The sequence below is a fragment of the Ictalurus punctatus genome, chromosome 22 (genome assembly GCF_001660625.3).
Source record: "Ictalurus punctatus breed USDA103 chromosome 22, Coco_2.0, whole genome shotgun sequence".
NCBI classification, from domain to species: Eukaryota; Metazoa; Chordata; class Actinopteri; order Siluriformes; family Ictaluridae; genus Ictalurus; species Ictalurus punctatus.
This window is the reverse complement of record NC_030437.2, coordinates 4813692-4833266: the sequence shown is the minus strand read 5'-3', so window position 1 is coordinate 4833266 and position 19575 is coordinate 4813692. Positions and strand designations below refer to the sequence as shown.

The 19575-nt window shown below is 38.7% G+C and overlaps 1 protein-coding gene across 1 annotated transcript in view; it reads left to right on the top strand.

The window, feature by feature from the left end:
* Nucleotides 1–3544: 3544 nt before the first annotated feature.
* Nucleotides 3545–19575, top strand: part of ssh1a (slingshot protein phosphatase 1a) — a 56106-nt gene continuing 40075 nt past the window's right edge. The window contains exons 1-2 of the mRNA XM_017452138.3: nucleotides 3545–3972; nucleotides 11039–11076. Coding sequence (XP_017307627.1) covers nucleotides 3901–3972; nucleotides 11039–11076 — 110 coding nt within the window. The 5' untranslated portion in view covers nucleotides 3545–3900. The remainder of the gene's footprint in view (nucleotides 3973–11038; nucleotides 11077–19575) is intronic.

Here is a 19575-nt window from a genome sequence, read left to right as displayed (position 1 = left end):
AAAAAAAAGTTTGATACTGCAGCTTTAATAGCTTGTGTAATGTCTCATAAAGGTGTTTACAGGGGAAAAGTAATACGAATGGGAACATATGGTTCTAAACTACAAAACTCAGAAAAATTCAGAAAAAAATTTACAAAAAAAAAATTATAAATTCACCCACTTAAAAAAAATTTTATTGGCCAAAAATTACATTAGTAAATGTATTGTATAATTTTAAAGAATATTTGGTGATATGAATATGAAACTGGTCGCTTTAGGAAGAACATCTTACAGCTGCCGCTGCAATCCATCAGCATGGGCTACAAGTAGGAGAAGACCAGGCTAGTGTTGAAGCTGAGAGAGAGTCTAATGACCAGGCAGTACAGAGTACAAATGTCCAGGTCCACATGGGCTACAAGTGGAAAGCCCATACTATGTCCATCTGGCAATTAACAGGCTGCAACACAAAGAGATCATCAGCAGAGTCCAGACAGGAAGGACAAGTCTTGGGTGGGGAGAAGCTGCACGGGTATGGTCCATAGCCAGCAGGAAAGAGAGGAAAGGACTGGTAGTGTCTAAGGTGACAAGGATGGAGGACGAGCGCTGTAAGATCAAGGCAGAACAACGTGGGAAGGCATTGTCAACAGAAACATCAGCATGGCGGACCTGTGGAAACTCCCACAGACAAGGCTTGGTTTTCTTATCAGGGCAACATACAACACACTCCCCTGACAACTGAACCTGCACCAGTGGTGTGGCCATGAAGAATGTTGTCCCCTCTGTAGCAGTCCTAATGCAAGTCTCCAGCACATCTCATCAAGCTGCAAGGTTGCATTCTCCCAAGGATGGTGGTGACAAGACCAAGTCCTGAGCAGATTGGCCAAGGTGCTGGAGGAGCGTAGACAGGTCATCCTCCTCCAGGATGTCAGCACATCCGATTTATTAGAGAAGGAGGGGGTAACACAAGCACCATACCAACAGTTCCATGAAGTAAAGTTCCTTTCATCTAGGACTGGAGAATTAGAGTCGATCTTGGCAGGAAGCTTCAGTTTGCTGAGGAGATCACCAACACAAGTCTCCGTCCTGATACTGTGATGTGGTCCAGTGGCGCCACGAAGGTCCTCCTCATCGAGCTAACTGTCCCTTGGGAGGAAGGAACAGAAGCTGCCTTTGAGAGGAAGAGGCTGAAGTACTCTGATCTCATCGCTGAGTGTAAGGAGGCTGGCTGGAGAACCATCATCTACCTGGTGGAAGTGGGATGCCATGGCTTTGTTGGAACATCAACTGTTCGACTCCTGATGGATATGGAAGTAACTGGAGCAAACCAGCAGAAGGCCCTGAAAGACCTGGCTGAAGAGGCAGAGAAAAGCAGATTTTGGCTCTGAGTGAGGAGAAAAGAGAAGTGTTGGGATAGTAACACCTAACCCAAGGTGTGCAGGGGATATCAGGGAGATGTTCCTGCCACTGCTCTGCCATGAGGAGACATTCCAGGGTTAAAGAAGTGAAACTTTGTTGAGTGGTGGTACCCAACTGACAAACCTGAAGCTGACCTATGTCATATGGAACCAGTGACACTGAGCATGCATTAATGATGCAAGTGGGGCTTGTTACAACCTTAGTCACTGGGAAGGCCTGTATGGCTTTGGTTGTGTTAGGCAAACATGCCTGAGTGGTATTAGGTGCAACAGAAGGAAACCTTATGTAACCAGTGGCACTGAGCATGCATTAACGGTGCCAATAGGGCATGCTACAGCTGTAGTCACAGGGGAGGCCTGTATGGTTTTCGTTGCATTCAATGTTCTTCAGTGACCTTTGTGATGTGGTAGAACAGGAGATTCGCAGCTTGAAAGTACACCTGAAAAATCTGCAGAAATTGCGTGATGCAATCATGTCAGCATGGACCAGAATCTCAAAGGAATGTTTCTAACATCTTATGGAATCCATGCCATGAGAAACTGAGGCTGTTTTGAGAGCACAGGGAGGCCCTACCCCGTATTAGTATAGTGTTCCCTATAAAGTGTTGGGTGAGTGTATAAAACTTTATTTAACATAATCTGCTTTGTAACATACATATAACTTGGCACCAAGAAGTCATATTAGGTTGTACATTTTTTCATAAGAGAAATAGCCTGCAGTATGCTTGAGAGCACAGTCATGGTTAAGGTAGGCAAATATACATGATCTGATATACAGCTTCAATGGCACTCACACATATTGGGGAAACTTTAAAAAAAAAAAAAAACTTCCCAGTGTCCAGCAATGGAAATATGGCAATAATACACATACGATTCCCATTTATTTACACTTGTTACTTACCCAGGATTCTTTGACATGACAATTGTAAATAAATAATAATTTTTTTTTTTTTAAATTACTGTGGTATAAAAGAACACTTTGGGATGTGCTGTTGGTTCTAACTGTAACTCCATTTTACATCAGACTGCATCACACCACTCTGTTGTTGATTATTTTCCTATCACAGCATCATATAATACAATGTAATTCATATAATAACCCTGACCAGTAGGCATGTGGTATGGGGAAGGTATAAATGTTATAAGGTTCTAAAAATGTTAACAGTTAGACTAAAATATCAAAGTGTGCATGCTTAGTGGGAGCTTTTTTGTGTTCCCCAAAGTGAGACCTTCCATATGAACTGGTTAATCGTCTGTCTTATTATTGTTTCATGCTGTATTCCGCATGTGTGTGTGTGTGGGGGGGGGGGGGGGTCACATGGCTGTAACTGATAACCTGCATGAAAAAATGGCCCTCTGGGTTAGAAAAAAATCTGCCCCAGTCCCAGACCACCGTTGCTGTTGCCAGTGGCATGTTAACCACAAGGCACGTTTGCCTTGCACCTCTGGCGATTGGGGTGCGATTCCTGCCTCCACCCTGCATGTGCATGTTCTCTCCATGCTTCGGGGGTTTCCTCCCCCAGTCCAAAGACATGCGTTGTACACTGATTGGCCTTTCCGCATTGTTTGTAGTGTGTGAATGAGTGTGTGATTGTGCCCACCTGGTCCCCTGGGATAGGGTTCAGGATTCCCGTGACCCTGGGATAGAATAAGCGGTATAGAAAATGGATGGATGCACTTGCTTTCACAAAAATCCAAACTGTTTGTATTGACATGCACGTTAAGATGTTCACAGTAAACAATCTCATGTATACATCTCACAATGTTGTGTATTTGCACTTTATGTAGTCTGTTACGTGTTGCATCCATGCTCCTGGAAAAACAACATTCCGCTGTAATGTATACAGGCTATATAGAGGAATGACAGTAAAAATCCACTTGTAAATTGTATACCAGCCACCACTGATGCTGTCATAGAAAAATATCTTAGTGTTAGTTTGCCACTGCCATTGTTAGTTGTAAACCCCTGACAGCCAATAGCATCACCATGATGTCTGCATTTTCTCACATGTCCTGATGCTGTAGTGTGTGTATGAGAGAGAGAGAGTGAGAGTGAGTGAGAGACAGACAGAGAGATAGAGTGTGTGTGTGAGAGAGAGAGACAGTCAGAGGGAGAGAGATAGAGAGTGTGTGTGAGAGAGAGAGAGAGAGAGAGACAGTCAGAGGGAGAGAGATAGTGTGTGTGTGTGAGAGAGAGATCAGCCGCTCCTACACTCATCATGAACACTCTGTAGGAGTCAGATTCAGCCGCCGATTCCGATCCAGTACAGAAACACTGTTATCTAAGGCGAATATTTCAGAAATTTTATGACATGTAAGAAGTTTAAGCGGCTCGTCTTTCCGACCAAAATCAGGCGAGGCTTCATGCAAAGCGCCACCGTGATCACATCCCAGCCGCCGGAGATGCCAAGAGCTGCTTGGGGCAATTTTTACCCGCAGTTAAAGACCTGAGCCACCTTTCTGGACAGTTTTGGGCTCGTTTTTGGATTATTAGAGGCTTTACAGCATGGCTTTGGTAACGCTGCAGCGATCTCCGACCCCGAGCACGGCCAGCGCCAGCACCGCCAACGCCGAGACGGTAAGCCGGGAAACAGGAACAGGAAAGGCAGGGTTTAGCGGGACGCGAGGATGTGTAGGAGGCCTGAGTGTGTGTGTGTGAGAGAGAGAGAGAGAGAGTGAAAGAGAGAGTGTATGTTTGTTTTTTCTGCCGGTCTGTCGCTTAGAACATGTGCTCATTAGATTTATTAGAAACGCACCGGGATCAACACCAATAACAAAACAACAGCAAGCTCAAAACCATCTGTTTGTAATAAAAGCCAGCTCGTTCTCTCTGGTTAATCATTGGCTAGCCAGCTAGCGTCTGCGTGTTAACAACACGTCGCTGTTAACTAAATGACTAAAACGACACTGAATCAGTTTTAGACTGCCCCTTTTAACATTTCAGCAGTGGGGGAAAAACTATGAGCACGCTTATTATTTACTGTTCAGCCATCATATTTGTTATGGTGAATGAACTAGCCGGTAAGCTAGCACAGCGCCCTACCTGTCAGTCCTATCCGCTCACACACCTCAGCTAGCCGGCGTAATGATGGCGCAAACTGCTATTTTTATGAAATATAATATAAAAGAAATATTTCAGATTGTCTAATGATCCACATGTTCAGAATTGACACCATATTTGTGATTTCGTGTTAAATAAAGGATGTGTGTTTGCATGCACGTAATATAGCAGGAAAGGCACGTTCAGGATACACCTTTTCTAAACAAAACAGGAGATGGAAAACATTTTATCTTTCTTTGTGGCTGTCTACTGACAAATTCAGGATCAAAACATATATACAGTTAATATTTTCTTCAATAACTGAGTAAAGGCATGCCACAAATGTAATTTATTCTGTCGATAAGACTATAATATAATGGGTATATGAGCTGAAACCTTATGATCATTACATCTGAAGGAAAAACCAAACCATAATATAAAATATGCTGTAAACTATCAAAATATAGTATAAATTCTGAGGTAAAATCTAAATATAGTATAAAATCTGGTGGTAACATCTAAATATTGTATCAAATCTGGGGTAAAATCAAAATATAGTATAAAATCTGTGGTAAAAGGTAAATATTGTATAAAATCTAAATATAGTATACAATCTTGGGGTAAAATCAAGATATAGTATAAAATCTGGGGGTCAAATCAAGATATAGTATAAAATCTGGGGGTAAAATCATGATATAGTATAAAATCTGAGGGTTAAATCAAAATACAATATAAAATCTGGGGGTAAAATCAGAATATCTGGTTGTCAAATCAAGATATAGTATAAAATCTGGGGTAAAATCAAGATATAGTATAAAATCTGGGGGTAAAATCAAGATATAGTATAAAATCTGGGTGTAAAATCATGATATAGTATAAAATCTGAGGGTTAAATCAAAATATAGTATAAAATCTGGGGGTAAAATCAAAATATATCATAAAATCTGGTGGTAAAGTCAAGATATTGTATACAATCTGGGGGTAAAATATTGTATAAAATCTGGGGATCAAATCAAGATATAGTATAAAACCCGGGGGTAAAATCAAAACATGGTATAAAATCTGGGGGTAAAATCAAAATATAGTATAAAATCTGGGGATCAAATCAAGATATAGTGTAAAATCAAGATATAGTATAAATTCCCGGGGTAAAATCAAAACATAGTGTAAAATCTAACTATAGTTTGCCTAAATTTAAAACACTTTTTGTATAATTGGCAAATTTAATTCTTATTTACATTTGAAAATTACATGGATAGAGGAAGATATCGTATTACTGTGTTACTTTTATTTATTTTAATGTGTTGATGAATGCAGGCAGATTGGCGTGCGTTTTATTTATTTATCTGGATTTCACAGACACCCACAAAAAAACAAAACATCATGACATGCTTTAGAATGTCATATTTTTTTTAGCAGATAGATCAATTATGACAACAACAATACATGATTAATTTCAAGAATAAAATTTAGACATGAAGAGCTTTTAAGAACAAGCCCAAGATGAGAAAATTAAACAAACAAAAAAATCACATAAGTCTTTTGCTTCTATCTTGCCATCTTCACAGCAGAAATGTGCATGTAATGAAATTTCCCATAGATTATATAACTGTTAACTGTTGCCTTCTTCAACAGAACACCATCTTTCATTTCTAACCGCTTGTATTACAACATGAAATAGTTTCAGTGTGAATAAATCTTAATACGAAGCTGGTGACTTGTTTGGGATTGTATTTATTATCCTGCTTTGTAGGATTGTACACGTCTTGTAGGTGTATCAATAATGGCCTATATGATATTTTGTGATATTATGTTAAATAGACATAAAAATGTCTTAGCTGTTGAGTTTTATGATATATACTATACCTGATGATCAGGACATTTTGAAAGTGGACTTGTCAGAGCAGAAGGTTTGGTCATGTTACCACAACTATTTCATGTTATACACACATGCAAACCTTTTATTTGCTAGTACAATGACCCACTGACTTTAAATATCCACCTGACATTGTCCTGTGTAATGAACCATTAACCTCATACACACACATAATACACTGATGACACGTTGTCTCCTAAGGTTTGATTTGTAACACAACCTACGTCATGCCCTATAACAATGTGTTTCATCCATTTCTCATTCGATTAACTATAAACATGACACCGTTTAGCCTGTAACACAAATGATTCTCTGAGGAGTGCCGGGCATCCATTTGGGAAGAGATTAAAGCTGCACAGGCGCAAAACGGCTCAGGTTGCGTCTCAGTGGCATCACATGACCTTTTTAGAGAAGCGTGTCAACAGCGTCCATTCACCATTAGAGAGGACTCGAATACGGATGCAGTGCTCCATTGATATCAGTAACAAAGTAAGGGATTTGTTAATTAACAATGTTACATGTTGTGTATAGTAATTTTAAAAATCTTTCTATGACGTCATTGGGACATTTTGCTGCAGAATGTGAGTTTCATCAGTAGAGGGCACAAGCGACACACACTTACATCAAACTGCAGTGTAAACAAAGCCAGCAGACGCAATTTTACATTCGGAAGTCCTTCACGGATTTCATGGTCTCCAGTTATTATGTAAAATATTGCATTCATGAGTATGCCATGCTGGTTTCTACTTTCTGGTACTGGGCTGTAGTTTAAGGTGTGTAACAGGTTGTGCAAGAATCACTGATTGGGAATCACTGCTTCATTAGATCATCAGAAACAAATGTTCCATTTGGGCTCTATGGAAGATTATGTTGCTGCACTAATGACGTCATTATACCCTAAGTGACTCTAGTACTGTTTGGAGGGGGTTTACTCCCTCAAAATGAATGACATGGTCTGTCCTTGGTGAGGGTGGGGCTGCTCCATCATCTTACTATTAACACACACACACAAACACACATTTGGATTTTGCAGAATAACCCATCCAATAGAGGGACACAGCTGCAGTGATGTCATCTCTTCACACCATTTTAGAGAGAGAGAGAGAGAGAGGGAGAGAAAGTGAGAGTTGGGGATGAATAGAGAGGTTGCAAAGTATTCAAGGAATGGATGGAGCATCAGAAAGGGAAAATTAAGAAAACATGAAGATTATATGAGAGACAGCTGGGTGATATAACGATGTAATATTGATATCATGGTAAATGATAAACCACTTGAAGCATCCGTTGTGTTGAACTATTTCAATTGCTTTTGTTTGACTTGTTCATTGCAAACAGTTGAAATTCTGTAAATTTTGACAATAAACCTGATTTGCAATGCGGGTTGAATCATTTTTCTTCCAACTGTATACTTCTGAATGTTACAAAACACTGACACTGGAGACTCCTTCCAAACATGCTAATGATAAACGTCTACTTACAGTAAACCTCACTTTAACAATGATTACACACATTTTGAAACCGTTTATGAGGAGTGTCTGCCATACAAGTCCATAATGTATTAGAATATGCAATAGAACTGTTATAGAAAATTAATCAACACCCTCTGTTTAGTCAGAATCGAGCATTCAGATGCATTGTGGTACACAATAATTTGTTACTGTAAGTAAATTTTAATTGTCACCACCCCTTCAGTCCATTCAGACAGTTGTCCTCTAAGCTGTCTTATTTCGTCCAAATTTGAAGACAGCTATGTATGTATCCCTCTCAGCAAAGTCAATACCATAACTGGTTATATTCGAACTGAACCAGAATCGACCGTTTGTGAATACAGTGCTGTGAAAGTATTTGCCCCATCCTGAGTTCTGTTTTTGCATATATCTCATAATAAATTGCTTCAGAAATGAAAACAAAATCTAAGATAAAACAAAGGAAACCTGAGTAAACACAAAATACAGTTTCTAAGTGATACTGTTATTTATAGATGCAAAATAGTTATGTAATACCAACTGGGCCTGTATGAAAATGTATTTGCCCCTGTAGTTACTAATTCTCCAAATCTATGAAACTGCATTTATAATGGGGTTCAGCTGGACTAGACACAACCAGGCCTGATTACTGCAAACCCTGTTTAATCACATCAACACTTAAATAGAACTTTTTCAACAGCATGAAGTTGGGTAAACACACTATGTCAAAGTTGAAAGAAATTCCAGAAATGATGATGAAGAAGGTGATTGAAATGCATCAGGCTGGGAAGGGTTTCAAAGCTATTTAAAAGGCTGTGGGACTCCAAAGAACCAAGTACAACACCAAAGGACATACAGGTCTCTCTTGCATCAGTAAAGGTCACTGTTCATGACTCGACTATCATAAAGGCACTGAGCAAAAATGGCATCCATGGAAGAGTAGTGAGGTGAAAACCACTGCTAACCCAGAAGAACATTAAGACTAGTCTGAATTTTCTGAAAATTCTGAACAGTCAAGCATGGTGGTGGTGGAAGTGTGCTGGTGTGGGGATGCTTTGCTGCTTCAGCACCTTTGTGCTGGAATAATTGAGGAAAACATGACTTCTTCTCTCTACCATAAAATCGTAAAGGAGAATGTCCGTTCTTCATTTCCTATGTTGAAACTCAAGGGCAACTGGATTATGCAGTAAGAAAATGATTCAAAGCATTGCTGCACAGTCATATTTGTGTTTGTAGATTGTTAGAAATATAGCTAATTAATGTAAGATGACCAGACTGTGTATAAAGCTTGTTAGATAGCTTTCCATAGCTACATTGGTTAGATTGCACGAACCAAACCTTTTTACAAATGCTTAACATGAAACTAAAGTTTAAAAATTATACTTATGCAGTGTGACCTACTTTGTAAGTAAAATTATGTATTTGGGACGGGAATAATGTAAGGTGGTTCTATGGTTTTTTACACAGCATTTGATTGGCTGTTGACAACAAAACATGAAGTCAGATGTAGACACTAGCCATGTGCGAAGGACTATTTGTCTCCCACAACACCATTGTCACACACATTAGCGGAGGGGTCGACAGCAATCCTGCAAGTGTTGCTGCTTAGTAGTCAGTATAGTGCTACTGAAGTGTGAGCTGACTCTGCATTTCCTGTTCCATGAGAGCTGGGTGTGGGGGAGGGAAAGGTGAAACATTCTGATTATTATTATTTTTTTTAAAAACCTTCCTGGGGGTACACTTTGAGATGATCAAAAATAAGAAGCCATTTACAGGTAGCGAGGAAGATTACAGACAAGGAAGAATTTTGTCTTTTAAGTGATTAGTCCAGATGTTATGACCAGATGTGCAGTCTGAAGGTCAGTTTTGATTTCTCTTTAAGCTGAGAAGTTAGTCACAGAATGTGAGTCAACAAATTATATGACCAAAAGGTTTGGCAATTATTATAACGTTAGAATTGAACCTTGGCACATGCCTGTAAGATATGATTTATTATCTTTAGGTCATTTATTACCACGGTCCTCCTTAAGGCCAGTGGTGTTTCAGCTTGTAGACAGAGTGAGACGGAAAGCTGCATTGTGTGAAAGTGTCTCCTGAGGGCAGTTTCGGGCTAAACTGAGTCGTTTCCTCTTCAGGTGTGGGACGGCTGTTCCTAGTCGGACTACCTGGGTTTCTTATTGTTCCCCATTGTGGTTTGTAACCTAATCACCAGTGTTCTGCCCTCCCCACACATTGAGGAACTATTTTTAAAGCATTTATTGTTATGATGAAACCTTGTTTGTGTGGTCAGGAACCATGTTCTCTTCCCTGCCCCTTTCCATTTCTGCCCTCAGAAAGAGGAATAGGAGCTGCAGACTTCCCTGTAGTATAGGTTTACACTGTTATAAGTTAATCAGATAAGTTTTATGCTATTCTAGTAGTAATTTATTTAAAGTAAAAGTAGTGATCAAGAAAAAAGTAAGAATAAATAAGGTATTTGGTGAAAAATTACTTGATTTACAAATGATTTTTATAAGTCAACAGTAGGATTGGGATGTCTGATGATAGTGTCGGGAAATGTCGATAGATTCCATCATGTCAGGTGATTTACATCTGATGGACAACATGGTGTCTGTAGCTTTAAGATAGACAAAAATAAAGTGTGTTGTGTCTCATAAAATGTTTCCTTTTCGCCCATATTGCAGAAAACATGAAGCAAATCTGAGATGGTCAGTCGGGAGGCCTCCGGTGATTTCACATGTATTGCCCCCTCAGCGTGTCGGAGGCAATATATTAACATATATAACATAGAACTTAAAATATATACAGTAATCGTATTAGTCAGTGCGTCAGTTCCTTCTGTCATGTTTCTCAAACTTTCAGGACAATTATGATATTTCCTTCACATGCAATGTTACCTTCAAATTTGTTCTAAGGAATCAACCTTAGATGTTGATGTCGCCCTGCAACGTCCTGGAATGCAGAAGTGCTTTAAAGTGTCCACGATAACACATATCTTGTAATTATCAGCACATTCCTAGTTTGGCACCAGTTTTATCTGAGACCATATGATCAGATATACATTTGGATTCACCTGCTTGTGTACTTTATGTTTTTCTTCATACATTCAGGCAGATTTCTTGAGACACGAACTGGTGATTCATCATGTCATTTTATGAGACACGTCGTGTCCTTTCCTGTTTCATAAATACGGATTAATGGCTGTGTTTTTCCTCATTATGAATCTTTAAATTGTATTTCTATTTCTGTCTTTCTGATTCAGGATTTCGGGAGTGAGGATGACCGAAGGCTGAACCAGAGGTAAGACATCTGAATGTCTTGTATGTGAATATTGTGTTCAGGTAAAGTCCCCAAGTGGAAGAAGCTACAGTTCATTACAATACTGATAATTTCTTTAATTTACCCTTTATTGACACACACATCCGTGATTCTCCTTCATTAAACCTGTAGCTGTCATGTTCATAATGACGACGGTTTGTTCATCCTTCATAAGAAGTTTTATACTTTCCAGAAATCACTGTAATCACAGTGAGAGGGGTTCAGGTACAGGTGAGGGTCCGAGTGCACCGCTTTCGACAGTCTCTCATCAAACGCACTCAATTCTTTAGCAATCTTAGCGCCTTTAAACTTACTCCAACGTGGCATTTAGACATGTCTGTTACAGAAAACTACCTTCTTTCTCACTTTCATCTAATGTCACCTTCTCTTTGGAGTCCCACATGTAGGTGTATGTGCAGTTACCGATATCAGGTGGCTTATTTACCATGTTTTACTGACTACAGAAGTTTTTCTTTTCGTGACATTATACAGTGCATTGTATTTTTTTGTACTAGCCAAATTGTTGTCTGTTTGTTTTTATAATGCACAAAGTGAATACAGGAAATGAAATCATGCAATTTGTGCACTTTATAGTATAAATTAACAAACTGTAGAGTCTTTCCTTCAATCGAGTGACTTTTGACTTTGTAATTTAAAAAAAAATCTGAAGAAGTTCCCATTTTTTATCTTTCTATCACAAATAGGATATGTTCAACTATCAGAATTAGATAGTGGTCCAGCTCAGGCCATTAAATCCTAATAGTTATGGCCAAATTGTTCACACACGAAGTATCGCAAATGTCCACCCTGTTACGGGACAGATGTATAACTATTAGAAATGTTTTTAATGCATGTTTATGACCATGTTCACATTTTCTATTAAATCAAGCATCCCCCTTCTAAACCATACTAATTTATGCTCATCAAAGTTATTTTAAACAATTATTATGAAGGAAAATGCATTTTCTCTATAATAATGGCAAGCCATTTGTACCATATTTTTCTGTAATAACCGTAAATATAATTAGAATTTGGTTGCAGTATTTAGAATGTGTTGTTTATGTTAACATGCAGAGAAAGTATATTTAGTGATATTGTTCAATTATAGTTAAATATTTAATACGTAACAGGGTGGACATCACAGTAATAACTCATCAAATATTTTATCAAAGAAAGGCATTTTATTAACATAAAAATTCAAACAGGAACACAGATCAAACATGGAAATATTGAGACCCTATAACTTTGAATTAATACTTTTTAATTGCATTAACATTAATATAATGTAGTATATTAATATATTAATATACTATTATATATTATGTATATATGTATAATGTACCATTCTATTTTACAAATTCAATCAATACAGTCAATTATCTATCAACCTTAAAACATAGTGATCACAAGGACTCCTTTATATCATCTGTTTAATTTCATTTCATTTAATGAATCTTAACAGTTCTAACAGTTGCATAATGTTCAGTATAATCTTCCAAGTCCTTGTTCTGCCTCACTCTTTAGCTATGTGCTCCTCTATGAACCTCCAGACTGATCTTTTGACCTGGACAGGCCTTTTGTTTAATGCATGTGGCTCTGGGATAAGGCATAGAATCTGGTCATCAGCATACCAGTTAATGTCATTGCGTGGGCTTGGCCAGAAGAATTTATTAATTCCATTTCTGTGCATGCATTTCACTTTCACATTTGACACTGGTGCATAATAACCTGTGAAAATGAGCCATACCCAGGAGTCATACTGCAAACTCAGGAGAACAATGTGTTGTGAGTCTATTACTTCTGGCCACCATGGAGTTGGGTCAGTGACAGCTGTGTCTTCATTGGCAGTTGTAGTGCTTCTTTCCTGTCCCAGGATCTTTAAGGTCATAACATGGACAATCCAAAACACCTTCAGCTGCTTTACAAAGGCAAGTTATGTCCCGTATACTTGATGCATCTTCGTTGTCCCCTTCACTGCTACTAAAGGAGGTGCTTCCAGCATTTCCTCAACCTTTTTCTCAACTTCATTCTCCCCAACAAAGAACAGTTTTGCAGACGAATCTAACCCCTTCAGTTTCTGGAACATGGCTTCTGCATTAGGGATATCTTCTACAAGCCTGACTAACTTGACAGCTGACATTTTCAGTGTCCCACCAACACCATCGGGGCACCTTTGTGTGGCTGGCTTCAAAGAAATGTCAAATAATGTATTTGAAGCCTTTCTTGTATAGCTCTTTGGAGAGGAGGAAGAAGTTACCCTTTTGTTTGTATTGCGTAGCAGGACCATCACTGAAGAGATGAAGGCGGTTGATAAGTGGATAGTTCTCCTTAACCATGTCTAGAATAGGGTCAAGTTGGGCCCAGATAGCTTGAGGATCATGCCTTATGGAAGGTGAGATGGAGAAGAAAGGGACTGGAGACTGATCTGCTGCAGTGTATAGTACCCCAGTGTGCAGGGTTGCCTATTGATGCGAGCCACCAAAATGGACAGACTGAATTTCTTGTGAATATTTAGTAAAAGTGTAATTTTCACTAAAACTACATGAATCAAGCATTCATTACTTCCCAGATTTTCATCACTGTTGTCTTTACAGTGGTGGTTGTACTCTTCCCAGGCACTTTGTCTTCCATTGACCACTGGGTAAGGGCTATCTCTGTATTTGAATGGGGTTTCAACGTGGCATGTGTTATGTAAATGCACCCTTTACACTCACCGTATGCGTATAGTTTTGATTTTTGGTGGCACATTGTTGCATCAACAATTTCCTCAGGATTTTTTTGAAGCCAACAGCCCATTTATGTACAGGCCATGAATTGCAAGTTTTTGTGAGTTTTACGTTGGCAGGCTTCTTGATCAACCTAAAATGGCCAAAGGGAACAGAAAAAGCAATAAGAGACCTGACTCTGATGTTCAGTAAATTCTGTAGTTTGTCAGTCTGCAGGTATTTTTGCTTTTTTCTTGTTTCATGTAACTTTGTTTTCATCCTGTTGTCATTGAGCTCACATCATCCCTTATGAAGAAGGCTTCCCCTTTGTCCACAGCAGTAGATCTTTTCCCCTTCTTTCTCATAAAGGAACATGGTTCTTCATCTATTTTCTGCCAACGCTTCTTTGAGAAACCCAGAGCTTCTTGGAAAAATTTTTGCAGGCGGTACTTTTTAATTATTTTTCCAGTTACAATTTTGGCAATGATCTGCCTTTCTTTTTTCTTGATTAGAAGAATTACATGTGTAGTCAGTTCGTTAATTATTATTAAAAAGATAGAAATATTTTGGATTTTGTAAGTTCTATTTCTAACTGAATGTGATTGATAATGGTTGGGGAGCCATTATGTTAGCCTATGTACAAAGCTTTCCCCTGATCCGTTTGTCTCTCCTTCTTTGGAATTATAATAGCTAGAGATCGACCGATTGATCGTTTTTTGCTGATTAACACTGATCATTTTCCCCGGGTTGCGTCCGTTGCGGGAGCGGTTGAGAAGAGTACGCTGTCGTCTTACTGGACAAGTCTCTAGAGGCCAAATAAAAACTATCTCTGACCAATTTTGTTGTGTTATTTGAAATGTTTTTTTTATTCATTTTGGAAATCTCTATTTTTTTTTTGTTATTTGGAGTGCTATGTTTCGTTTCAGTTTGGATGTATATTTTTTAATTTACTTTAATATTTATTAATAGCTTATATGTATTAATATTTATATATTATTTCATTTTTTAAAAGTACAGTACATTTTCATGGTACAGTCAGTACTGTTTATTTTTGTAATAAAGTTTTTATTGTTTTACTGTGAGTGTTATGTTTTCATCCAGTATTGATTTTAAAAACGGTCGATTAATCAGTTATCGGCAGGTTCTGCCCGACTTATTTATCTGTATCGGTAAAATCCACCATTGGTCGACCTCTAATAACAGCTCTTCAGTGGAACTTGGTTTCAACTGGGTTGATCTCTACACACTATTACACCAGACTGTTATCGCATGACTTGTGTGGTTGCAGGTCAGAATTCACATGAGTTCATGATTGTGCAAAGTTTTGTCTTGTAAATGTCACACTGGATACCATTTTAAAATGGTAGAAAATATTCCAGTGCTGTGAATGTGAGGGAACTAGGGCATATGAGAACGATAAGCCATTGCTTAGAGACTCTCAAACAAGTTCCCGTGTCCTCTGGGAGAGCACTAGTCAAAGTCAGTGCTCCAAAAAAAATGTCCTTTCAGAACCTGAATGTGGGTCAGCGACATAAACATTCTTAAGTTTTGCAGTTTGCCGGTGCAGTTTGAAGTACACAATATAATTTACTGATGTATCCTGTCTGAAAATAGGACATTAAAAACAGGCTTACATGTGAAAGAAGGGTATGGGGATGACACAGATGTTCTTAGCAGATTTGGGTACTCTTCACTCATTTGTGTTTGGTAGTGTATCACTAGCAGCACAGTACTATCAGTACATCTCAGATCACTGGTTGGACTGCCAGAGGAAGTGATAGCCTGTAGAGGTTGGGGGGACAGTGGTGGCTTGGCGGTTAAGGCTCTGGTTTACTGATCGGAAGTTCGGGGGTTCAAGCCCCAGCACTGCCAAGCTGCCACTGTTGGGTCCTTGAGCAAGGCCCTTAACTCTGCACTCTCTGCTCTACGGGTGCCGTATCATGGCTGACCCTGTGCTCTAACCCCAGCTTCCTGACGTGCTGCGAATGTGAATGCGGATGTGCGAAGAAAAGAATTTCACTGTGCATATGTATATGTAATAAATAAAGACTTTATCATTATCATTATAGCTCAATTGCCAAGGCCAAGGACAGATTCCTGGGGAGGAAGTGTGTATTATGTTGCTAGCATTCCCTGGGGATTGTACACATGGGAATTGTATTATAGACATTATAGACCTGGGGTATTCAACTAAAATTTCTGAAGGTTCTGTTACCTTGAACTCCGTAATGATTAGCAACTAACATGACTGAATGGCAACAACCCTTACATTTTATTAGTATATGGATATAAATAAGACTAGGGATGCCTACCGTTTTTTTCCAGCTAATAGACTCGATCTTTATAATGTTAGTTAGTTGATTTTAAACGAAGTGCATTAGCGAGCTATATTAGTTACGTTGGATCGAGTCGGGTTTTTGTTTCACTCCAGAAAAGTACATAAAGTACGTTTCATAGTCATTCATTCATTGCATTGAAATCCCTCCTTGTCAATGGCCAATAGCAGCTGATTGTCAAGAACAACATACTGGGTAAGCGCTGATATTTTTGCTCACCTAGCATTGACTGTTGGTTGGTTGCTGCTCTGTGCTGCTAGTAATGAACTCTTTGTGTTAATGTTTCATCAAGTTTGTGTTTTGTAGGAAGATGATGTAGATACTTCTCTTGATAAAATACTTCCAGATCAGAGTTATTTTGTGTTGTACGTTAGCATGACAACTTTATGCCCCGTTTGACAAAAATTTGTAAAAAACCAAAGAAAACATCCCCTCAACTTGGAAATCCTACTCTGGAATTCAGGACAATCTCCTCAACCCAGAGTTCAGCAAGTGACGTCAAATCAACGTGGCTGCGCATAGCAGCACACAGTAGCACTCCTTATCTTTAAATTCGTTGTACTTCATATGCAAGTGTTTGCTTTAGATCAGTCATCATGTAGACATACTCACAACAGTAACTCTGTAATTCCACAGACGTTCTAACTTCCCATTTCTGAGGTAAGTCGAATGTATTTAGAATGAGTAAATGAGCACAGCATAGCAGTATTAGTATTGATGCATCCCTAAATAAGCATAGCACATGTCTTTATTTCTCATTCTTTATTTTATTTCCTGATTTTATTTGATTTATTTTCCACCATATCTGCCTATGCTAATGTTTCCACCAGTTCTGGAAGGTGAGGGAGAAATAATTATCAGCCATAATGAAGTTTCTAGGAAGCAGAAGACCACCTACAGATTCCTCTTCTCCTATCTGCGGCTCCTTATTGTGCCATAATGTCCTGTTATTGACCATAAAATAAGGTCATCCGGAAAGCAAAAGAAGGATTGTTCTCTCTGAGCACTACACACCCCCGTACTTCTCTTTCTTTCCATCTTTCTCATTTCTCTCATGGGTCAGAAAATCACTGCTTTTTTTTTGTCCACTTTTCTCAAAAACAGGATGTTGGAAAAGAGGTCAGCGATTCTTGCGCTGGTGAGGCTCAGGACAAAGCCAGCAGTGTCTGGCTCTATGTCCTCTGTGGCTCTGGAATAGGGTTTGGCGTAGAGTTGTTAGGGTGTCACAGTTTCTCATTTAGACACGGTGTATTAGTGGATTACCTCACTAATGACTTTTTCAGAATACTGATTCAAATGCATTTATTTTTTTAATATATTTTTTTTTGTTCAGTCTGCCGATTTTCCTTTTGCAGTCATAAAGTGATAAATACTGAGATTTTATGACGTTCTCAAAATGATCTTTCTAACGTTCTTTTTGGATTGGGAGGTGGGTAAATGTAATTATTACCAAATATTGTAGTCCCGTCCAAATCCAGCATGTCGGTTATTTTTACGGACCGAGTGTGAGAATTGTACTTCTATATGTTGATGAAAGACCAGCACCCATTATATCAGTATGACTGCATAACGATAAACGTACAAATTTGAAGGTGGATTTAATTTCATACGGTAAAGGTGTAAGAAATGGTATGAATGTGAACCCTGACCAATTTGTGAACCAATTTGTGATTAGTTTGTGTTTCCAATCTGATCTTCAGATGTCTCTACCTGTATCTTCTATTGTTTGTTCCAGTTTTTGATTTTGCTCCAGATTTTGATCGATTGATTGATTGATGTGCGGTTAGTAAACAGTGTTAACAGCCAAATTCCGCTTGGTTAATACAATTGGCTCATATGCATGCCTGCAGAACTAGAGATGTGCATGGCTGGTCCTGACCTGCCCTCTGCTGATCTCATCGATCCCTGAAGGTACTGCTTGGAATTACACAATGATAAAAATGGTTGAACCCTCATGAATTCCATTGTGCTTACATAACCTGAAATGGAAAGTGGAATAATTAGATTATTGTAAAAACGTCACAGGACACTGTGTTCTGAAGGTAAGGTTGGTATCGAGAAAACTCTGACTGAAGACTGAAGGTAGTTACACAAGAACTTTTCATTTTTGCAAAATACAGTGTCGGACGGCATGTACAAATGACTGTGTTGGATTGTTACTTTATGACACTACGAGATTTTACTAGAACCAATGTTGAGACCCCAGATATTGACAGGATTTTATCCTTCAATAATCAAACTCCCACACTGATATTTGCCCTGAATAAAATGCCACACACTTTTATGACGTTGTAAAATCCAGTCCAGTGAACCTGACTCTCAGGAACCGGAATCTCACAGAATTTCAGGAACGAATGTTCAAAATGAATACAGGAGATAACAGTTCAGCTTGGCTGCCTTTGGTTATTGGATATTGAGCTGTAGGTATTTTACATGTTTAATATTTTAGATCAGGGCAGCAGCGACTAGGGGTGTTAATGTTGGACATTTTCACCATGTGATAACCTAGTCTACAAATATCACAGTTTCAAGGTATCTCAGTATTTAATAACCCATTTTAAAACATTAAAGGATAGAAACAATGGGTGAAATTCAACTTATGATTTGCGTCATTGGTTGCTTGATCACTGTCAGTCACACATTTAGGCCAAAAATGTATAAAGTTCAATGCATAGTTGATTGATCCTCTCATCTCTATCAAATTCTATATTAAAATGAACTGCATATATGGAGTTGTGAATTTATACAGGGATCAACTCATCCCATGAGAATTGATCGTAATTACTACCAATATGCTCTGGCAGCATTACTTAATCAACATACGCGATATGGCCAAATGTTTGTGGACAACTGACCATCATACCTATATGTTGTTGTTGAACGTCCCATTACAGATTTGCTGTTATAAGAACCTCCACTCTTCTGGGAAGGCTTTCCACTAGATTTTGGAGCATGGCTGTGGGGATTTGTGTTCATTCAGTCTCATGAGCATTAGTGAGATCAGACACTGACATAATGTGAGGAGGTCTGGGGTGCATCCGGTGTTCCAGTTCATCCCAAAGGTGTTCACTGTGGTTGAGGTCAGCGCTCTGTGCAGGACACTCGAGTTCTTTCACTCCAACCTTGGCAAGCCATGTCTTCATGGTGCTCACTTTGTGTACAGAGTTCGGGCCTCTTAGTTCCAGTGAAGGGAAATTGTAATGTTACAATACAGCATTCAAAGACATTCTATACAATTATGTGCCTCCATCTTTGTGGCAGCAGTTTGGGGAAGAACCCCATATGGGTGTGATGGTCAGATGTCCACATGCTTTTATCAATATAATGTATTTTCTTTCATTTTCACCACTGGTGTTTTTTTTTTTTTTAATGGCCACTTAATAACTTGATACTGTGACACCATTTTTAGACTAAAATAATATACAATGAAAAAATTTCAA